This window comes from Suillus fuscotomentosus (genome assembly GCF_016647785.1).
Source record: "Suillus fuscotomentosus strain FC203 chromosome Unknown F5891scaffold_14, whole genome shotgun sequence".
NCBI lineage: Eukaryota > Fungi > Basidiomycota > Agaricomycetes > Boletales > Suillaceae > Suillus > Suillus fuscotomentosus.
This window is the reverse complement of record NW_024539526.1, coordinates 48,651-69,066: the sequence shown is the minus strand read 5'-3', so window position 1 is coordinate 69,066 and position 20,416 is coordinate 48,651. Positions and strand designations below refer to the sequence as shown.

Below are 20,416 nucleotides of genomic sequence, written 5' to 3'. Positions count from 1 at the left end.
GCTCGAGTCCTAAACGTAAACACTTAAGTTTCTTCAATGGCAGCACCCTGACTCAGAGCATTTGCCTTAGTAAGTTCTGTCAACAATATTCAAGCCAATATATTATTGAATACTATGGGACTGGGTGCATATATGCGCAATTGCTGCTGTCTTTCTAGTACTCCTACGGGTCAGGCAACAATACAGGTGAGTCATTGTGATATCTGCAGCATCAGCTTGCTATTCTTGATACTGCCATTGATATATGTTCCCTCAGACCTCTTCGCAATCTTCTATTCTCCAGGCGAAGGTCCAGTGCCATTCATGTACTCCACAGAGGCATTCCCTCTCTATCCGTGATAACGGCATGTCCTTTGCTACTGCGACCACCTGGTTCTGGAACTTCATTCTCTCAATCACTTGGCCTTCGCTCGTCTTGGCCTTCAAACAACAAGGTGCCTTCAGCTGGTACGCAGCATGGTGCTGTCTTCTCTGGGCACTCATCTTGTTATTCGTGCACGAGACAAAAGGCAAGACCCTGGAGGAGCTCGACCAAGTTTTCACTGTCCCCCTTGGCATGCACGCTGCATATGGTCTGCGCCAGATACCCTACGGTATCAAGATATTCGTGTTGAGCACCGGGGGCGGCAAGAATGCGAAGAGTGTTTCATACCATTCCAATGCATTGTATTTGTATTTTGTACTATTAATAGTAGTGATAGCAACTTGAAGCAATATGATATGAACCGTTCTCGCATGATATAAACCATTTGTAAGGAATGCGAGGGAGTGCCACATCGTGCAGAAAGAACTTGAACGACTCTCGCACAACGACGCACGATATGGACTCCTTTTACATCGTGTATTCGTCCGAATTTCTTGTCGAGATTGTGCGAGGGCGGTTTCAGCTGGCGGTGCACGATGTGGCACGCTCTCGCATGTTCCCGCACTGTCCGGTTTTCACTGGGGTTGATTCATGGGTTATTAACCCAGGAGATGGCAGTTAATTATTAACTGACATTTTTTAACACATATTGACAGTTGGCATGTGATTTTTTCGTCCAAGCTAACTGGTTGAAAATGGGTGTTATTAACTATTCTTGATGAAAAAAATTCTGTGCACTGGGCAATTTCACTTCCAGACCCATTCGCCATCAGCATTGTCGGCGTCATCAATGCAAGCCACCATTTGCTCTCTCTTCTTACCTTTCAACACACTCCCTTGGGGTGGATCATCAGGGAGAATTTTTGCTGCTGCAGAACTCGGAATAAGGCCATCATGAACTGTTTCGGATGGAACTGAGGTGTCGAGAACTGAACCACTCATAGCTGTCAAATCTGTAAGGAGGTCTGCGATACAAGCAAAAAGTTAGATCAGTAGAATTGTGATTGACATTAGTGATGTTCAAGGCCCGGCTTCGGGCCGTGAGCCGGGCCTAGCTGGGCCCACTTAGGCCAAGCCCAGCTGGGCTTTGTAGACGGCCTATGAAGGCTTAGGGCCTGGCTCAAGTTGTGTCCAGGCCAGAGCCAGGCTTTCAGGCCACGGCTTTCAGGTACGTTTTCGTTCAGTTGGCTATGACCGTGAAACTGCAATAGTTTCAAAGCCTCAGCTGTCTAGGATAAACTAATTTGAGTTTTTGAATTTTCAACAGGTCACATCTGCATATGGTGCTGCGCGTCTATTCCAATGGCGAGGAACCACCTACTAGTACGGCACGCCCTAAACGTGTTGCTGTGCCATCAGCGAAGGTAATTTGTGCGGATAACGCTGCTGATCAAGAATTAGCTTCACACAGGCGAGCTCACAATGATGCAAGTCGTGCTGCCAATGCTCCCTCTGTCATTTCTGTGGCAATACCTCTGAATCCCCCAAGTACCGCATCTCCTACGAGTTCTCGTAGCCACAAAGTCACTGTCGTTGAGGTTGACGATAATGACAATGATATCGAGCTGACAGGCAGCACACACAAAAAGCGACTGACGAAAGGTGTGTTTATACTATTTTGTTGGATAAGTACTGACTAATGCCTACATCACTACAGGCAAAAAACGAGCTTATAGCCCTGATCCTCCCGAACACGCAAATGAGACTGAACACGATACAAGTCCATCAACTGGTGAGTTTTCCTACCGAACGAAACAGATACATAATACTGATATCTATTTGACATATGTAGTCAACGCACCGCATGCAACTAGTTCAGCAAACCACTCTGACGAAGTTGATGCTGACGGCTTCCTCAAGGATGTTCAAGTCATGAGCATTGACGAGGCCTCTGAAAACCCACGTCAAGAGCAGCGAAGTCGCGACATCACCAAGTTTTTTTCCGAGCCTTACACTGACAAAGGCAAGAAGCACCGGAATTGTCGACTGTGCAGGTAAATTTACATTTCTGTCTCATGCACATTGTACTGACTACGCTATAGCAAGAAAATGAAAAAACCCGTTGCTTTTGTCAATGAGGTGACGACTATGCGACGCCATATGGACGCTTCGCACAGGGTAAGTATTGCCAACCCGAGAAAACATGCCACTAACTGTTCATTATAGAATGAATATCTTACATGGGCCAAAGCTGAGAAATTTGTCTCGATGTTACCAAAGGACACCAAGCGCCGCAAGCTAGACGCTGCTGCTGACTCTCAAGCACGACTCGATGCCCACCTCCGTGAGCCGCAACCAAAGGAACAGATCATCCCATACTCAGATGCAATCTTCCGCGAGGCCGCCATTGAATGGCTGATTGAAACTGACCAGGTATGTTTTTTTAATTTAATTCTGGCAATTGGACACTTATCAGTTCACTGCAGCCTATTGATGCACTCAACCACAAGTCCTTCAAATATATGATTGATGTAGCAGCACGAGCTACCAACGGTGTCAAGCTACCTAGTCGATCAAAGACACGCCGAGCCATTATCGACCTCTTCAAGCGTAATCTCACCAACCTTCGCCGACGGTTACTTGTAAGTCATTTGTTGATTTTTTTGTCGTTATTTCTAACACGAACCACAACAAGAGCGACGCTGTCAAAGGATGGATCAATTTGACATGCGACGCCTGGCAAGCGTCGAATGTCGATGGCTATTTTGCCCTCACTGGTCACTGGATCGAAGAAAGAACTGTCGGTGTTTGGAGCGTTCAAAGTGCCCTTCTTGGCTTTACTCGACTGAACAACGCTCACAACGGTGTCCGTCTTGGTCAAGCGCTGTTCAAATTAGTTAAACGTGTTGGGATTGAACATAAGGTAAGTAAAATTCTAGCTTCATAACAGTGTGGCACTGATGAAGTTTCAGATTGGCTACATTACGTGCGACAACGCAGCCAACAACGATACCATGATGGAACATTTCGCCGTCCACATCGAGGCACACACCAAGAAGACATTCGATCATAAAAAACGGCGCCTTCGGTAAGAGTTTCTATGTCTTGTTTATTACTACCAATTCTCACATATATTCAGGTGCTTGGCCCACATTATCAACCTCGCAACTCAGGCGCTGTTGTCCACACACAGCAAGTCGAGGCACTACGATGCCACCCAACCTAACGACGATTTGCTTGCCCCCGCAACTCACTCCACACTTGAACGAGACGAGGTTGGATTAGTCCGGTCAATCTGTGTCAAGGTTTGCCGTCCGTCAAATGCACATATGTTTTGTTGACATTGTTCATTGTAGGAGCGCTCCTCAGCTCAACGAAAGGAACTTTTTCAGAGTGTCCAGCGTCGAGACGAAGATGGCCACACGCCAATCAAACATCCACGACAGCTGCTTCTTGACATGAAAGTAAGGTGGTCCTCAACATACACCATGCTTCAACGTGCATTCGAGCTGCGAGATGTAAGTTCAATTTAGGATGTCAATGTTGTTCCCGCTGATGTATATTATTAGGAAGTTGACTATTTTGTGGGCCGGCTCGGTTTGCAAGAGAAGGACTCAGCTAAACGGAAAAAGATTACGGACCTTGAGCTATCATCTGAAGAGTGGACCTGTGTTCAACGTCTGCTCTCAATCCTTGGTGTATGTATTTTTATCTTACAACTCGAGTCGCGGCTCACGTTGAAACTACAGTTTGCCGAGTTGTCGCAGCAGTCCTTCTCATCTGAACAAGGACCAATGCTTCACTTAGCATTGCCTGCATTGGAGTCGTTGCATAGCGCATGGTCTTCACGTTCTGGACGTATCAAGTATCTCGATTTTGCGGAGGGCCTCGATGCTGGTATTGAGAAGATTACGAAGTATTACGAGAAGTCGAGTAGTTCTGACGCCCATATTATGGCGATGCGTGCGTCGTTCTTTCATGTACATAGTATTACTCCCACTGACTTTCCAACGACAGTTCTCGATCCGTCACAAAAGGAGACCCATCTTCGCAAGTATTGGGGCGAGGAATTGCTTGTCGAAGCACACAGACATGCAGAGGAGATGGTAAGTAAAGCTCTCGTCACAACACACTCACTAATGGTACATCTAGTACAAAGAACGGTATCTCGAAATGTACAGCAACGATCCCAACTCTAGGAATGGTGTCGAAGTCAAGGTCAGGAAGACAGGGAATCGCAAACTCGATGCTCTGCTGCAAGAGCTCTCTGACGGCGAGGATGACAGTGACTCGATGCTGCAGCCCACCCTAATCTCTTGCGCGAGTTCCACAAATTCTGTCACTCCCTCCGAAGCTGCGAATGAGCCGTGGCGGCACGACTTTCACGCTTACCTCAACTCCAAGGACCACCTTGGAGATATGACTATTGTGCAGTGGTGGGGCATCAACGCACCTCGATACCCAGTCTGGGCGTCACTCGCGCGTGACTTCCTTTCCATTATGGCCACGTCCATGTCCAGTGAACGTGCATTCTCATCTGCTGGTATTACTATCTCCAAGCGCCGAAATCGTCTCAAACACGACATCGTCGAAGCACTGCAGTGCTTGAAATGCATGATCAAACATGATCTCCTGTTTCGCAAGGACCCATCTGTTGCAACCGAGTTCGTAGATGATGCATTGTCCGAAGATAAGACTCCTGCTGCTCTCAACGAAGATGATGGGTGGGATGATGTTGCTGAGGATTTATGTGAGAATGAGGAGCTGTTAGAATCAGATGACGAAGATGTTTCTATTCAAATGTTAGATGAAATTTGATTTACTTGCTACGTTTTTTGTATCACAAGGCCCTAGGCCCAAGCCGAGCCAAGCCCCAGCCGAGCCTGAGCCCTACCATAGGGCCTGGCCTTGGTTTGAAGCAAGCCCCAGCCCTCCAAGGCCGAGCCGTGGCCCCGGCTTTTGAGCCGAGCCGGGCCTTGAACATCACTAATTGACATATCTATTATCCCAATCACTCTCTTGTCCGACACTCTGAAAAAAGTTCCTGACATATTAGTATGATTCAGGTGCAACCCAATGGCTGGAATGACAGCGGACACAAATATGTCAGTATGAGATTCTACGAGCCTTTATCCACCCAACACGAGGCAAATCAGGACGAATTTGATATAACGGCATGGCTAGGATGCCATGGTAGGACATGGTACATTATTTACAGTTCTTGACCGGTGTCCCTCCAGCATTGAATTATTTACAGTTAATAACCCGGTTAATAACTCGGTTAATTAACCGCTGTTAAAAATTATTGAATTTTTCACCGCACCCTAGCCAGAGTCGTCTCTGTAATTTCTTGAAGGCGTTTGTTATCTTCATGCTGCCCTGTATTGCACAAAAACGGGTTTGTCCGCGCTGGTGGGCTCCTGGTTGTGTGGCATACAACATTACCTCCAAATTCAACTTCACGAATGATCACACTGACCCAAACTCCCATCCTTCTAATACCTGGTCGATTAAACCATCGACTAGTGCTGCCCTTCCTCTGCTCATAGATGCAAAATCTCTGTCCTGGAGATGCCGACTCTCCGAGGTGGCATGCAGCTGCTGCATGATATTTTGCCAAGCTCGAATTCGGGGGGCGTGAGTATGCCGGGCGTACCGAATTTTGGAGATGCAACTTCTCTGGGGGGAAGATTTTTAATCGGTCTCGCAACTCAAGAAGAAACCATTGTTAGGTTCATCTACACTCTACCCCTCTTTCATGACAGACGCTGCTCAGTAGTTCTAGAATCTCCACCGCCGCGACGAGAAAGGCGGCTTCCATCACCATGCATTCATCTACACCCCTTCGGCTGTGGTGATGCGAAATGATGCAAAGGATTGGGTATCGCCGTATGACTCACGAGTGCAGCAGTGAATGTTGCCTCCACAGACAAATTATCCTTTTCCTATTCGAGCAGCAGGAGAGTAAAAATATCGTCTTGGGAAGCCTTGGGATGGGAGTATTCAGAGATAATGTCGAAGGTGGTAGCGAGGCTATGGAGAGAACATTGGTTTGGAGATGCTGCTCGATTCAACGCGTCCTTTCATCAAGTGTTGTTCGGTATCGTTGGAGAGAAATACTGTACGTAGTGTCCACCATAGCGCCCGCCCCACAGGACAATAAACAAGGATCAAATAAAAATAACATCAAAACGTTCGAGAGGAAATCTTCATGGCGTTCAAGGGTGTGTTTAATTCAAGTATCTCAGTAGCGGTTCAACGAGTATTCGATAACTATAGTATGTGTACATTTATTTGCGAAGGAACGCTGAGGCATAGGTGTACGCTAACAGCGGCAGCAGAACGGTCGATTTATGCACAAGTTCGAGCAATGAAGTATGAGCTTGCACACATTTAGGCCCACATAGCCTTGAACTTTTCATGGAACTCTTCGAGCGCACCGTTGACCACTTCGAAAACTCTCCAGTCCGCACCCGACACTCCTGGCGGTCGCTGCGAATCATGAGTGAATTCCCACCCTCCTTGCCCCTGCTTCCCAGACGCCTCCTCTTCTTCATCCTCCCACTGGACTGGATCAAGGGATGCATATCCACTGTCCGCCTCCTCATCAAGGTCTGCATTCCCTGGTGTCGCACCTTTTCCGCCAATGGACCCCTTTTGAAGGAGTTGCTCAAGTACCCCACGCACAGTCATTAGCGTGAGATCAAATTCCTCCAATACATACCAAACGTCACCCCGCCTGATTGCGTTCGCAGCGGCAAGAGCCGCCACCTGTCCGTGCATGTAGAAGTCAAGGAGGTATGCGTTCAGCGCGTGCTGTCTATTATCTTGGTTGGTTCTCCCGGTGATACCTTCGAACGATGGGATGGTGTGTTCGTTCAAATTGAGTCCACGTCGAGCCGTTTGAGCGAGGTCGTGAACACTGCTGAAGTGATCATCGTGGCCCGAGTTAGCCACAAAGAGCGACCGTGCGACAACGCGGATCGCGGTATGATGAAGATGATGGCGAATGAGCGATGGTTCATCTTCCGCAATACCCGATATATCCCTTTTACTAAGAGGCAGAATATGATCAGGCCCAAGGTCCTTTTGGTGCTGAGTTCCGTAGGTAAGGGCATATCCGGTGAAAATCTGGAGGATTTCGCGCTCTTGGTATATGAGCTCGTCACGAGCTATCTTAGACAGTGGTGGCAGTACGACCATTGATGGCGACTTCTTCACCACGTTCGTGATGTACTCCTCTTTCATGCAAGCAGGAGGCAGGTACCGCCGTCCAAAGAGGTGAGCCATCAACAGGATGAAGTCGCGCTTCGCAAGCTTCACGTCAGACTGCGCACAAATCTTATGGATCACGCCGCTGCGAAACAAAGCAACTAGGGCGAAGTTGCTAGGCTCCGTGTAATACAGGCGTGCGGCTATTCCAAAAAGATTGAGCGGCTTCCCTTGCTCGTCGAGTAGACGAGCACGACGCAAGTAGTCAATCGAGAAACGTAGATGGTGCAAAAGCTGGTATCTTCCTTCTTCAGAGTCAAAACTGATTTGTGGGAGGCGGAAAAGCCGCTGCACAGCAGCGACAGCAATTGTGGAGTAATTGGAACCCTCCAACAGATTGAACAGGCGCACGACGAGAGTTGATGTTACAGGGAAACTGGCAGAGAGGGACGGCAGTTTTGAAAGTACTAGTCTCTGTACCTTGCTCATTGGAAGAGCATAGAAAACGACTTTACCGAGGGTATCATATCCTCGCCGTCCAGCGCGTCCCGCACATTGTCGATACTAAGGTCATCAATTAATGACGAATGTGTGAGATGATGGGAAACGAACCATGAGTGCAGTGAGGAAGGGTGAGTCGCCGCAGAAAATCGAAGTTTTGGTCGGAGCGTTGATACCTAAGGCAAGAGTACCTGTAAATGGAGCCTGAGGTTAGCAGCCCTACGGAAAAAATGGAACGCTTACTCGTTGCGAAAATCACGCGCACGAAGCCACGGCGAAAGAGACTTGATCTGCTGTCAGACGGCGGTGCTACGTTGGAAAAGAAAACTTACCTCTCAACGATAGCACGATACCCTTTGTTCATACCAGCATGGTGAACAGCGATCCCACGTCTCAAGCATTTCAATGCCCATTCAGGTATAGGGGGAGTCCGCCACCCAAGATGAACGATATCTTCGTCAAGTTCCGATGCAGTGTACGAAGTATTTTGACCAGCGAACGAGAAGTCTGGCAGGGGATCATCAGGTCTAAAGGATGCTTGCCATTCACTCGTGTCAGCACGCTTATCCTCTTCATCGGCCTTATGTTTCGATGCTCGTGCAGCTTGGCGTTCCCGCTCTTTTGCGTTCTGAAGGTACGCATTATATTGTGCCATTTTGCGTTTCCATTCCGGACTAGTTTGGCGCCATTTGTCTTCCTTGATCTCGAGCACCCTGTTCAAAATTTTGGCCATATATTCGCAATCGGTTCGATCGAATGAGAAGAATATACCGGGCTAAATAAATAAGGATCTCATGAACATAGAGAAAGAAAGTGCGTCGGGTACTCACGAGGTCCCCCTGTGTGTGAAGATCGGCGACTAGATGAATGATATTGTCGCTAGATACAACACGGCTAGGTGCAGAGTTCAACACTCTGTCTGGGATACGAGATAAATCATCATCTTGGAGCTGGACAATGACGCGCGACAACGGGGTCCCGGAGTCTTGCGAATCGAAGGAGGACAACAACGGGACGAGGTGCTGTTTTAGAGCCTCTTCGTATTGGATTACGTCCTTCTGCTGAAGCGGTTTGCTAGACGAAAAAAATACCGCAGGATCGAGGGCAGCGAGAATGGAGGGCTGGAGGGCATTGCACATACTTAGGGCATGATATAAATGCAATGTATCCACCGCTTCCAATGCAAGATCAGAGGGGAGAGAACGTGCACTGGACGAAAGAATTGACAGCGGATGCAGAAATCGCATCCTTTCTGTAGTCTTGTACGTTGAAAGGCCTTGGAAGGTATCTCTCGGCTTCTCATGGATGTTGTAGTAGAACTTTCTCAAGTGCGAGTATCGATAGGGATAATGCACAAACTTGTGCTGGAACCCACCCGCTTTCTGAACGCTCTCGAGCCATTCGTTGAACTTTTCTGGTGCTCCAACTGTGGCAGACAGACCTCTATTCATGCGGGAATTAGTACATCAACAGTTAAATACAAAAGTGACGTACATGATAGGACAAGGGCACAGAAGCAGAATCTGTTCCCAAACAGCTCCGCCCTCCTGCTGGCCGATTGTGTGAATCTCGTCAAGGACGACACTGCGGTAAGATGTGAGAGGGAAATACATATGCATCAAACTGACATTCATACTATTTGAGTCGGGGGGTCCATATCTTGGCGAGTGGAGGAGTTAAGAGCATGATCGCCAACATTTCAGGGACGGTGACAAGGATTTGGCAGTTCTGCGGATCGTGGACCCGGTAATCACGGGAATGAATGGCCCAGCAGCTCCCTGTAATTGAATCAGCGATGATCACTTGTTGAATATGAGCACATGAGCACTCACGACCATTAAGATCCTTGCTAAACCTAGCATAAATCTCGGCTGCAACCTGAGCGACGAGGGCTTTTGTCGGTGCAATATAAACGAGTATCCCGTCATCAGACCCTCGGAGAATCTTCTCCATAGCGTAATATGAGATGAAGGTCTTCCCCGCACTGGTAGGAGCTATAAATAACTGAGTGGTTGTTCTACCTCCGAAACAAAGCATCACTAACCTACGACGAGAAGAGACATATTTTGGTCGACAGCGTCAAGCACCTCGCGTTGCCACGCATCTGGCTTGAAGGTCACTCTTGCGTCAGCCTGACTGTCCATACTTCTATCCATGAATTCCCCGAATAGCCGGAGTTGCCAAATAATAGGGTGCTCTTGAATTCGCATAAAGTCATAGACCGCGGTCTTAGTTTTGGACTTGACCAGCTTGACGAAGCGAAAAGTTAGCGGCCTGTCATCAGCTGAACCTGAGACCACGAGACTATCGATGTAGTCGCTGAAGCCGAGGGTAATTAACACGCTTGTGATTGCATTAACCATCTCTCTTGTGCTAAAGCCGATCTCCCAAACTGCCTTGACGAGACGCATGAGCAACAGGGAATATTTGTCACGAGTCGCCGAGGAGTCTGGATTAGCGGACTGGATCCACTCTCGGAGCAGACGGTGCATACGATAGACCCGAAGTTCCGCGCCTACGGATGCCTCCCTAGTTCGCGGATTGCGGGCAAGAACTTCCAGACACTTTTCGAGACCAGCGCCATCTAGGGTTTCCATCTCTTGAATGCGGGACGCGATCCATGCTGCAGACTCAGATACTTGTTTAGATTCCTTTTTAGCAATATTCTGTTCGCGGATGGCATCGGCTTTTGATAGCTTGCTGGTACTTTTGCCTGACGAACGAACGTGAACAACTTTTGGCTGGGGGTCTATGATAAGCGACAGAAGTAAGAATTGCTATGCCTGAGCACCGACCTTCACGTTACGCTGATTCGCAAGGGACGCTACAGATGGTATTTTGACTTGTTCGAGGACAGCTCCTAACGCCCCTGTAAGGGTGCTAGCTTGGTCATGCAAGGTCTTCATAAAGCGCTGGTCCGAACGAAGCTTCCAAGTACGCTGCCGATTACGCTGCCATTCAGTCATCGGTGCTGTAGCCTCTCCTCCGAGGCGCTTGGGAGGAATGGCTTTTTTATTGTTGTGCCAATGCTGCGTGTCAGAAAAGTGTGTATCCTCTTTTGATGTTTTATTTTGAGAAGAACGAGCGGATGGGAGGACAACAGCGGACTCGTCACTAGTGCTGCTATCATCCCACTCGTCAGACTCTTCTCCACCAGAAGCAACAGGCTCTACGGGATGGGGGCGTGTGACGCCCTCCGTAACAATGCGGACGGCAGAAAGCTCCTCGTCAAAAACTGGGTTGGAAAACGGAAGGAGCTTGAGGGGAATTGGAATCTCATACAAGTCATCAGGAAGGAAAGATACGCTCAAATGCGAAAAGTCAAGGTGCGGGAGCTTCAACTCAGAAAAAATATCTTCTGCATCTTTGACCACAGTCGGTCCCAGGACCTCCGTCAGCGATTGAGCTGGATGCTCGGAAAGATAGCGCAAGATACAAAGGAATACACGAATATCAATGTCGAGGGATGCATCGTTTGCTACAACGACTGCTTCTGCTGCTCGAAGGATATGAGGTAGGAAGGATTTCGTCAATGAAGTGAAAAGGTCGGGTTTCATTGGTGGCAGGCGCCGCGCTCGATCCTGGACAGACATGTTCTTGAGAAGAAGAACGTGAATGATAAAAACAGCAAGTAGCAATGGCTGAGTGTTGCTCTTGAATGCTGAAAGATATGACAATCCAACATCCTTCAAGGTCGCGCAGAGGTCGAAGAAAGATGGGGATACTGATGCTTCACCAAGAACGCAGCTGCGGACTTGATCGAATGGCCCTTGTTCATGATTAGCAAGAATGTCCCTGGCAGCGATGCCCGCGGATAAAACAGCATTGGGGAAATGCCCTCCCTGGCTTGAGCGAAGCTTTGATTCAAAAACGAAAGTTAAGATCTATAGCATGACCAACAATCAGGTAAGAAAATAGAACAGGGAAGAAGACGCGGTGTGACCTTGGTGTCCTTGAAATCAGCACCCTGGAGCGGCGCCATTGCCAATCCACTAGCCAGTAAATCGAAGATAAATAATCGTTGAGTGAGTATTTGATGGGCAGCGAATTGTCCGACTCCTTCCTTCAGAGTACCGCCATCATTGACCATGACAAACATTGGCTATATGGGAGTGAGAAGAAATTATCATGTTTTGTGAGGCGATGTTCTACCTTCACTCGAATACGATAATCGAGCCAATTTTTGTCGGAGAGACTCGTAAAGGTGAAGGTATTCACCGAATCCAGCGACTGGAGGTGCTTATATAGGAGTCTTCTGGCTAGGGCTCGAGATGCAACAATAAATTCCGACTCGCCCGCTCGCAGTACTAGGTGTCGGTTGACTAAGACATATCAGTAAGATAGACTGAGATAGTAAGATGGAGAAGCGGCCTCACCATCAAAGAAAACGATATCGAAGTTCGCTGATCGATTTCGAAAGTTCTGCAGTATGTGTTCTAGTAAATAGATCGCATGAATGATTTGAAATGATGGATCTTCAACAGTGCCATCGCCCGAGTCATGTCAGATAAACAACATCTGCAGTAGACCACAATGACATACCGTCATCCTTCGCTAGTGAGAGCAGACGATCATCAAGCACAACTTGGAGTAAAGAATGACCTGAGACGTAGATCAGCATCAACCTGAAGGTTAGACGACTGACAAGTCAAACGAGTACCATCTATGACGAAAGGTTCTGCACCGGCATAGTCGCCGATTAGGTCCATCCAGCGAGCATTCCTACTTTCAGGCGCATACCACGTTGAATCGACCCAGTCCAAAGTTTCTGTAATAGTGCATGATTTTGATAGATCGGAGTTCTCGATGGCTCGCTCGATATCAACTTCAAACTCCTCGAAATCCATAGTGCGGATGGTAGCGTGAGTGGGATCCAAGTGATCTGCAGTTTTTTAATGGTCCGTCTAGGGCAGACAGGTCGGCTTCCGGAAGTGGAGATGGCCAGGATAATCACCTCGAGGCGCAACCACTGAGATCGATCATCAATGATACGGCAAGAGGCTGATATCTAAGACTAGTATAGGGCGGCGCTTGCTCGCCCAATACAGAAGGAAGCTTTGTGTAAATTAGGGTGACTCGGCCATTGAGAGCGTTCTCGGACCGCTGAATTCTCGGTGGAGTTCATAATGCTTATCGATGACAAGAGACTTTGCAAGTAGGGTATTAAGAAGTTGGGCAATATCAAATGATCATTCGTACTCAGCTAAATCTTCGCGAAGTTCAAGTTCGCACATGCATCTCCGATGATTATCCATCGATAACAAACTTGAGTTGGTCGCTAGGCAGGCATGTAGGGTCATTACTACTCACGAGACAAACGCTCAAGCTTCAAGCCAAGCCCGAAGCCTCGCCGAAAAGCTGGGGCAGTAATTGAAAATGATGACGCGAATGACTAACATATCGACGATATGTGGCACCATTGAATATTGATCTTCGGTCATGATCGTGGAGAAGGCTAAGTTTAGGCCTGGCCACTCGAGTCGACCGCATCGTCGTTGATTGCGGGTATCAGAAAATCGAGTTAGAAAGAGTGAAATGGAAGTACCCAGAAATGAAAAGACTAGACAAAGTTCCAGACCCTGGCACTAGTAGATGATTGAGTCATCAGGCTATGTAATAACGGCTAGAGGCAAAAGAGTCTGACTCGGAACTGTCACACGTCAACCTCTAATATTCAATAGTACATACGTGTACGTCTGGAGTCGCACCGGCCGGACCGTCCGCACTGCAGCTGGCAGCAGCCGGAACTAACGCTTGGATCATCGACCGCATCATGCACATTGCACAGTACTATATCACATTTACTCGTGGCGCCCGAGACCTGGCAGAACATTTTCCAAAACCACGTAGATCCGTTATCTCTGGGCACCGCGTGAACAAATACTGTCAGCTGCAGTGGTTGAGGCTGATTCCGATGAAATCTCACGATGTCAACGATGATCTCGTGCAGGTCATAGTCAGAGTCAGCTCAAGGAGATAACATCGTGTCGTTAACCTCAACCTGTCTTTGGTTACCTATGGCATCTCATTTCACCACCCTTAATAACGGCCAGATCATCCCTGCCATCGGGCTGGGTGAGCTCACGAACTCAGTTCAGGGTTAACGACTTACTGACAAACTGAACAGGAACATGGCAATCTAAACCCAATGAAGTTGCCCTCGCTGTCGAACATGCACTGAAGGCAGGTTATAGACACATCGACTGTGCTTGGTAGGAAAATGTTGGTTGACCGTGAAATAATCATAACGAACGCTTCACACCAAAGGGCGTACGGGAACGAGAAGGAAGTCGGAGAGGGCCTGCGTGCATCGGGCGTTCCGCGGGAGGAAGTGTTTGTGCGTATGACATATCTCACGGATTCGTTACCCTGTTCACCTGGGTATTGATAGATCACCAGCAAGCTTTGGGGCACATACCATAAACGTGTTGAGGAATGCCTTGACCAGACACTGGCAAACTTGGGAACAACATATCTTGATCGTGGGATCTGCATTTCTCTGGCCTTGTCTGATTGACACTGACAGTTCTTAATTATCAGTTTACCTCGTGCACTGGCCTATCGCGATGAACCCGAACGGCAATCACCCTGTCATGCCGATGCGCCCGAACGGAAACCGTGACATTGATGAATCCTGGGACATCAGGGATACATGGAAGGGTATGGAGGCCATGGTAAAGAAGGGTAAAGTCAAGTCAATTGGCGCATCAAACTTCTCCCAGACGGTACTCGATAAGATTTTGCCGACAGCTGAGATCATACCGGCTGTTAATCAGGTGTGTTGGACGTAATGTCACCATTGAAAACTGACCATTGAAACATGTAGCTTGAAATTCATCTGTACAATCCGCAGCTCGAACTTCTTGATTACTTGAAGTCGAAGAAGATCGTTCCACAGGCGTACTCGCCCCTTGGTTCGACCAATTCTCCACTGTTGACCGATGAGTCTGCCACAGAGATCGCAAAGAAGCATGGCCTCAAGAGCACGTCCGATGTCCTTCTCGGCTACCTGCGTGCGTTAATGCTTGTCATTCGCTCTGTGCAAAAGAATTGTAGTTGATGTGTCTCATCGCAGTGGCGAAGGATATCATTGTCCTTCCCAAATCAGTGACACCATCCCGTATCGAGTCTAACTTGACCGGTGCGCTCGAAGCATACAGTGTGCTGACACCAGAGGACATCAAAGTCCTTGACGGTGTAGCTGCGGGTGGCAAGCAGAAGCGTTTCATCATGCCACCCTGGGGTGAGTGTCAATAATAGCTGCGAAAGTGATGGTACTGAAATGTGCTATCCAGGTATTGACCTCGGCTTCGATAATTGGCCCACTGCAACAAAGTGAGCAATAGGCGCAGTCATTCATTGATGTATATGATTGATAGTGAGTAAATCGGAGTGCACGACTGTAACATCTAAGGCAGACATGAAACCATATGCATCAGTAGAGCTGCATGCTTTTCATGAATACGTTTTCACACCATTGATTGACCGACGGCCTGGTAAACACATGAAACATATGCAATGCGACCGTACAATGAGATGACACGAATCAGGAATAGCAAGTGCCTCCATTCGTATGAGGGTGTAGACCACACAGCTAGTCTGATGCGCGGTAGAATTTTCGGGTCGGAGCAAGGATTTTAGCGGTGGCTATTGTAAACAAGCGTGGACGCGTACTGCCACTCTGCAAGACAGAAAGTGCTCCTTGAGGCTATGGCCAATCGTCCGCGGGATAGAGATGACAGCTCATCACTTGTCTCAGGACGATGAGTGGCTTATATACTGTGATTGCGCAAGTGCCAACACAAAGAAAACGACCATCATTAAGTATGACCTGAAGGAGAGGTGCTCAGCTCGTAAACTTGACCCATCACCTATACTGGGATGATCATGCAGGCCTGAGTGACCATAAATATATCAGAGTCCATGGAGCAACGGTTGGCCTGACGAGCCACGGGTGACGGAAAGACCTATCACATGTACTTAGAGCAGATTTCTATGTCGACGCAAATAGGTTGAGAGATGTTGGAATTTTCTCAATTCGCCCCAGCCAGCAAAATAGAATCTCGAAGGATACCTAAGTAGTAGGATGACCAAGCTTAAGTGAGTGAGAGCTGATCAACAAATCATTGTCGGGAGCTATCTGATACGTGCACGGTGTACCGACGGCAACTTTACTTAGGTTCTGCCATAAGCCCATGGGTTTGTCCGACTTTTACCGTGCTTTGCGCAACGCCAAGTTGTTATGTTCCGATGGGCTCAGGAATTATGTGAACCTGAATAAGGGCTGCACCAAGAGAAAAAATTCAGCTGTCGGTGTCTTTGTTCTTGCGCGATGGCCCGGAATGTTTTGTCACACCAGCGGCGAGTGAGATGCAGGTTGCCGTTGTCAATATTGGATCACGGAAGCGAACGAGAGTTAGAACAAGTTACTAGACCAAGTAAATCCAGATCCTGTGCAAACCTTGACGGCGAGTCAGGACGTGTTACTAGATGTCGGCCGACGACGGCAGTATCTACACGGTACTGGTTAACGTTGAGCACGACATATGACCTGGTCACCAACTACGCAATACTTGTGGTCTGCTACAGACCAAGTTCCGCTAGCTCCGAGAAAGCATCGGAGCCACGCAAGAGACACGTGGTCGGCGTGGTTGCGAAAAGGCTCCGCGGCGCTAATTTGAAATAAGGGACCCACATACTAATAGGGAAGTTGTCAATCTTTCAAATTATCGTCATCAATTTTGCGGAAACACACGTAGGTGAATCGGTGCAGGGCAGTTTCAGGTTCTGTTGGTGTTCGCGATGGTCGGAATCGTATATAAGGTAGCCTGCCTTGACTCTCATTCCCAATAACCCTCCTGCTCCTCTCCCAAAATCCTCATTTCACTACTACCTCTAAACATGCCTGCTGTTGTTGTTAACACCCATGCCGGACATGAGCTTGATGCTGTTTCTGACGCAGTCGATGAAGGTGTGTACTTGCTGCTCCACCGCCCTCGTTATGTGACTTACCGTCTCTCTGCAGTCAATGCTTTAAAGGTCCAAATCTGGGACTCTCAGTCTGAGTTCGATTCTACCAAAGACAAGACAACCTTCCGGCAGTATGAGACGGCCTGCGATCGCGTCAAGAATTTTTACAAGGAGCAACATGGTTTGTTTATCCATTCAATTTACTAATTCGCAATGTGGTACTGACACTGTCACGTAGAAAAACAAACCGTAGCTTTTAACATCAAGGCCCGCACGGAATTCAAGAACCGGAAACGCGCTCGCATGGGTATCTGGCAAGCTATGGAAATGCTCAACACGCTTGTGGACGACTCGGATCCAGACGTCAGTAATTTGTTGGCTTGCGACTTTCCTTTGCTGACTTGTAATACATATTTAGACTGAGCTTTCGCAAATCGAGCATTTGCTCCAGACTGCCGAGGCCATCCGACACGATGGCAAGCCTGAATGGATGCAAGTTACCGGTTTGATCCACGACCTTGGTAAACTGTTGTACCTATTTGGCAGCGAAGGCCAGTGGGACGTTGTCGGTGTAAGTTCCTTTACCTGGTACTCGTAACGACCTGCATACTGATACGCTTCTTGACGCAAGGATACCTTCGTCGTCGGCTGTGCTTTCTCCGATAAAAACATATACCCCGGTACCTTCGCCGGCAACCCAGACTTCCACGACGCCGTTTATTCTACCAAGTATGGAATTTATGAGCCTAATTGCGGCCTTGATAATGTTATGGTGTCTTGGGGTCATGACGAGGTATATTTCTGTCTACGTATCGTATTCTTCTGTGCTTATCAAACTTCTCACAGTATCTCTACAATGTCGTTAAGGATCAGAGCTCCCTCCCTGCAGAAGGCCTTGCTATGATAAGATATCACAGCTTTTATCCGTAAGCCTCTCCCACTCGGCATCGCCCACCGAATTCTTACAATGTCTATCCAGATGGCACCGTGAAGGAGCTTACACCCACCTCATGAACGAGAAAGATCATGCAGCTCTTGAGGCCGCTCGCGCCTTCAACCCTTATGACCTCTACTCGAAGAGTGACGAGCCTTGCGATATTGAAAAACTTCGCCCATACTACCAAGACCTCATTGCTAAATTCTTCCCTTCTGAGATTGACTGGTAGATGCGATAAATGCGCGCACACCTTTATTCTAAAATCATAGTCCACCGCCTGGTATAGATCCAGCCTCCTGTGGAGGATGGAAACCGTGCAGCTTAATTGTGTATTTCTTTCAAAGTTTGTGTCCCTAGTTTTTCCATTTACTTTATTGCGACAGTATCCCTATGTCCGTATAGAAGCTTTATTAGTATTGAAGTAATTTACTGCATTATTAATATTGCCAACAAAATAGCGTGAACTTTGAAGTTTGCTTTGATCAAAGATGTGATAAGATTTGGAGCTCCAACGACCAACGTGCACAGTGCACACGTGCACGTGCAACCCTGGACCTGCGCCACCACTGAAACACTCCATATCTCAAGATCTCACGGATTCAGCTTCACTATCTTTGACTCATACCTTCTATATCCTGCTAGACAAGATATATCCAAACATACTAGACAACCCCTTGTACTTATTCTGCAATGTCACAGGAATCACCTCTTAGTGAACCAGTCATCCACCACGGCAAGAAATTTATCGTGCTCAGCGATTGGTGCGTAAACGCTAGATCTAGATCTAAGCGGCGATAACACTGACTGAGGCTCGCTGTGCTCAACCAGGGATGGCACGATCACCACGCAGGACTCCAATGATTGTTTGTCGCGTCGAGAACTTACTATGTGCCTTGCTCTAATCAAAGTACTACGATTCAGTTGTGACGGACACCTTTGGGATGGGGCGCTCAGATCGCGTTCTGCTCAATCAGCGTATACGTAAAGGCGAAGATAACTTCCGGTGCGAAACATTCTGCATAAACGAAGCTGCCGAATTGATTTCGCCATTTAGGGATGGTTTCCGGAAGATGATCGTGAGCGTCAACGAGAATGGCAAGGAAGAAGGAAAGGTGACGCATACATTTGAGTTTTGTAAAAATGCTGTCGCGGAAAGTAAGTTTTGTTTGCGCATTACACCAGGCGTTTGTGTGCAGCTACTGATGTGGTCTGTTTCAGATATCAAAGTCGATGATACTTTCAAGGGCTTCTACGAATTTTGCGAAATGAATGATATACCCGTGGTAATTGTGTCCAGGTACAAAAAATTGTGGTTTCACCGTGCTGTGCATTCATACCTCCGCAGTGGTATGGAACCTATTATCCGCGCAGTCCTGAATAAGTACCTGGCCAGCCTTGACGGCATTCAAATAATATCGAATGAGGTGAAAACCTACGATGATGGGAGCTGGGACATTCAATACCGTCATCCTGAGAGGTAACGTTGCACATCACTGTTTGCGTGTTTGACTGAGAATGATAAATTAGCGGTTTCGGACATGACAAGTCGAAGGCGATTGCGCCATACAGGAATATGGATCCTGCCCCCATCGTATTCTTCTTTGGTGATGGCGTCTCAGACTTATCCGCAGCGCGGGGGGCGACTTGTCTGTTCGTCAAGTTCAAGCCGAATGGAGAGAACGAATTGATGGAATACTGCATCATAAACAAGATCAAGCACCGGTTATTCCAGAGTTTCGAGGAGGCGCAAGGTGTGATAAAGCTGATCATCTTCGCAAAGACGGAAGAAGAGCGACAGAATATCATTGCACGGGAGTGGCCTGAAGTAGCTTAGAAGTTGTCTCACCTCGCCCCCAGTGATGGCGATCGCAAGGGAGAAGAAGTATCGAGTACTCTCGTGACACAATGCATTTAGATTTGGAGGCATCAAGATCGCGCCTTTAATTGATCAAGTTGAACCCAGCTTATTATTCTCGGTATCAGTGGTACCTTTGCTTGAAACTTCGTCAAGATATGTCAAGCACAACCAACGCACCAATTGACACATCAGTCATTAGGCGTATCATTGCCACGACAGGTGTTGGGCAAGAACCAAGTGACTCGATGACGGATCTCAGCATGACTAAACATGGTTTCAATCCGACTAAAACTATTGGAGATGCTGTAGTACAAGTCAAAGTAAATACGTGCTTGACAGAGAATTGCAATCATACTTACAATGAGATTGACGGGGGAGCGAAAGATTGATGGAAGTGACGAACGAGAGTTCGAGTGAATGTATGTTGTAACAAAAAACGGTCGAAAGAACGATGGCAAGTCTGTAAATTGAAAGAGACGGTTGCGCTGCAAATGATACTCCATGGCGAGGAGAAAAAAGTAAGACGAATCATCGCAAAGAAAATTGAGTACTCGTCTGCGAACGTTTCGAATTATTCTTCCCCAATGAGGCTGAAAAAGGCTGGTCGGACGAATTCATCTTCACTTCCGCGATC

At 47.7% G+C, this 20,416-nt stretch overlaps 5 protein-coding genes across 5 annotated transcripts; 4 read left to right on the top strand and 1 right to left on the bottom strand.

Moving 5' to 3' along the window:
- Positions 1-224: 224 nt before the first annotated feature.
- Positions 225-986, top strand: F5891DRAFT_1171636 (uncharacterized protein; the record flags this gene model as incomplete). The annotated part of the gene is made up of 2 exons (XM_041365551.1): positions 225-641; positions 757-986. Exons 1-2 carry the CDS (start codon positions 245-247, stop codon positions 984-986), a joined length of 627 nt encoding a protein of 208 aa, XP_041228578.1. The 5' UTR covers positions 225-244.
- Positions 987-6,626: 5,640 nt separating this feature from the next.
- Positions 6,627-12,947, bottom strand: F5891DRAFT_111844 (uncharacterized protein). The gene is made up of 15 exons (XM_041363829.1): positions 12,678-12,947; positions 12,560-12,619; positions 12,394-12,492; positions 12,170-12,339; positions 11,961-12,119; positions 10,813-11,901; positions 10,062-10,758; positions 9,850-10,011; positions 9,654-9,795; positions 9,512-9,601; positions 8,848-9,460; positions 8,350-8,792; positions 8,261-8,301; positions 8,129-8,208; positions 6,627-8,080 (listed from the first exon to the last, which is right to left on the bottom strand). Exons 1-15 carry the CDS (start codon positions 12,862-12,864, stop codon positions 6,698-6,700), a joined length of 5,415 nt encoding a protein of 1,804 aa, XP_041228577.1. The 5' UTR covers positions 12,865-12,947; the 3' UTR covers positions 6,627-6,697.
- An 851-nt stretch (positions 12,948-13,798) lies between these two features.
- Positions 13,799-15,549, top strand: F5891DRAFT_1019839 (NADP-dependent oxidoreductase domain-containing protein). The gene is made up of 9 exons (XM_041361103.1): positions 13,799-13,902; positions 13,968-14,092; positions 14,145-14,229; positions 14,285-14,354; positions 14,409-14,499; positions 14,558-14,793; positions 14,844-15,030; positions 15,093-15,260; positions 15,313-15,549. Exons 2-9 carry the CDS (start codon positions 14,035-14,037, stop codon positions 15,354-15,356), a joined length of 939 nt encoding a protein of 312 aa, XP_041228576.1. The 5' UTR covers positions 13,799-13,902; positions 13,968-14,034; the 3' UTR covers positions 15,357-15,549.
- Positions 15,550-16,738: 1,189 nt separating this feature from the next.
- On the top strand, positions 16,739-18,361 carry F5891DRAFT_1019838 (DUF706-domain-containing protein). The gene is made up of 7 exons (XM_041361102.1): positions 16,739-16,988; positions 17,043-17,168; positions 17,226-17,350; positions 17,406-17,558; positions 17,619-17,780; positions 17,834-17,913; positions 17,967-18,361. The coding sequence occupies exons 1-7, from the start codon at positions 16,919-16,921 to the stop codon at positions 18,151-18,153; spliced, it is 903 nt and encodes a 300-aa protein (XP_041228575.1). The 5' UTR covers positions 16,739-16,918; the 3' UTR covers positions 18,154-18,361.
- Positions 18,362-18,456: 95 nt separating this feature from the next.
- On the top strand, positions 18,457-19,891 carry F5891DRAFT_1142371 (HAD-like domain-containing protein). Its single transcript, XM_041364925.1, has 6 exons — positions 18,457-18,685; positions 18,753-18,787; positions 18,846-18,927; positions 18,979-19,079; positions 19,143-19,401; positions 19,452-19,891. The coding sequence occupies exons 1-6, from the start codon at positions 18,615-18,617 to the stop codon at positions 19,756-19,758; spliced, it is 855 nt and encodes a 284-aa protein (XP_041228574.1). The 5' UTR covers positions 18,457-18,614; the 3' UTR covers positions 19,759-19,891.
- The last annotated feature ends 525 nt before the right edge of the window (positions 19,892-20,416 follow it).

Excerpts from the sequence above, each read along its gene's own strand:
- F5891DRAFT_111844 (XM_041363829.1), bottom strand. The coding sequence starts at position 12,864 with ATGGATTTCGAGGAGTTTGAAGTTGATATCGAGCGAGCCATCGAGAAC. Across the intron at positions 10,012-10,061 it reads TATGTCTCTTCTCGTCGTAG|CTCCTACCAGTGCGGGGAAG; the intron begins GTTAGTGATGCT and ends AGTTATTTATAG. Across the intron at positions 9,796-9,849 it reads TAGCAAGGATCTTAATGGTC|GGAGCTGCTGGGCCATTCAT; the intron begins GTGAGTGCTCAT and ends ATTCAATTACAG.
- F5891DRAFT_1019839 (XM_041361103.1), top strand. The coding sequence starts at position 14,035 with ATGGCATCTCATTTCACCACCCTTAATAACGGCCAGATCATCCCTGCC. Across the intron at positions 14,500-14,557 it reads GGGAACAACATATCTTGATC|TTTACCTCGTGCACTGGCCT; the intron begins GTGGGATCTGCA and ends CTTAATTATCAG. Across the intron at positions 15,261-15,312 it reads TTTCATCATGCCACCCTGGG|GTATTGACCTCGGCTTCGAT; the intron begins GTGAGTGTCAAT and ends TGTGCTATCCAG.
- F5891DRAFT_1019838 (XM_041361102.1), top strand. The coding sequence starts at position 16,919 with ATGCCTGCTGTTGTTGTTAACACCCATGCCGGACATGAGCTTGATGCT. Across the intron at positions 17,559-17,618 it reads GCCAGTGGGACGTTGTCGGT|GATACCTTCGTCGTCGGCTG; the intron begins GTAAGTTCCTTT and ends TCTTGACGCAAG. Across the intron at positions 17,914-17,966 it reads AGATATCACAGCTTTTATCC|ATGGCACCGTGAAGGAGCTT; the intron begins GTAAGCCTCTCC and ends ATGTCTATCCAG.
- F5891DRAFT_1142371 (XM_041364925.1), top strand. The coding sequence starts at position 18,615 with ATGTCACAGGAATCACCTCTTAGTGAACCAGTCATCCACCACGGCAAG. Across the intron at positions 18,686-18,752 it reads TTTATCGTGCTCAGCGATTG|GGATGGCACGATCACCACGC; the intron begins GTGCGTAAACGC and ends GTGCTCAACCAG. Across the intron at positions 19,080-19,142 it reads TAAAAATGCTGTCGCGGAAA|ATATCAAAGTCGATGATACT; the intron begins GTAAGTTTTGTT and ends GGTCTGTTTCAG.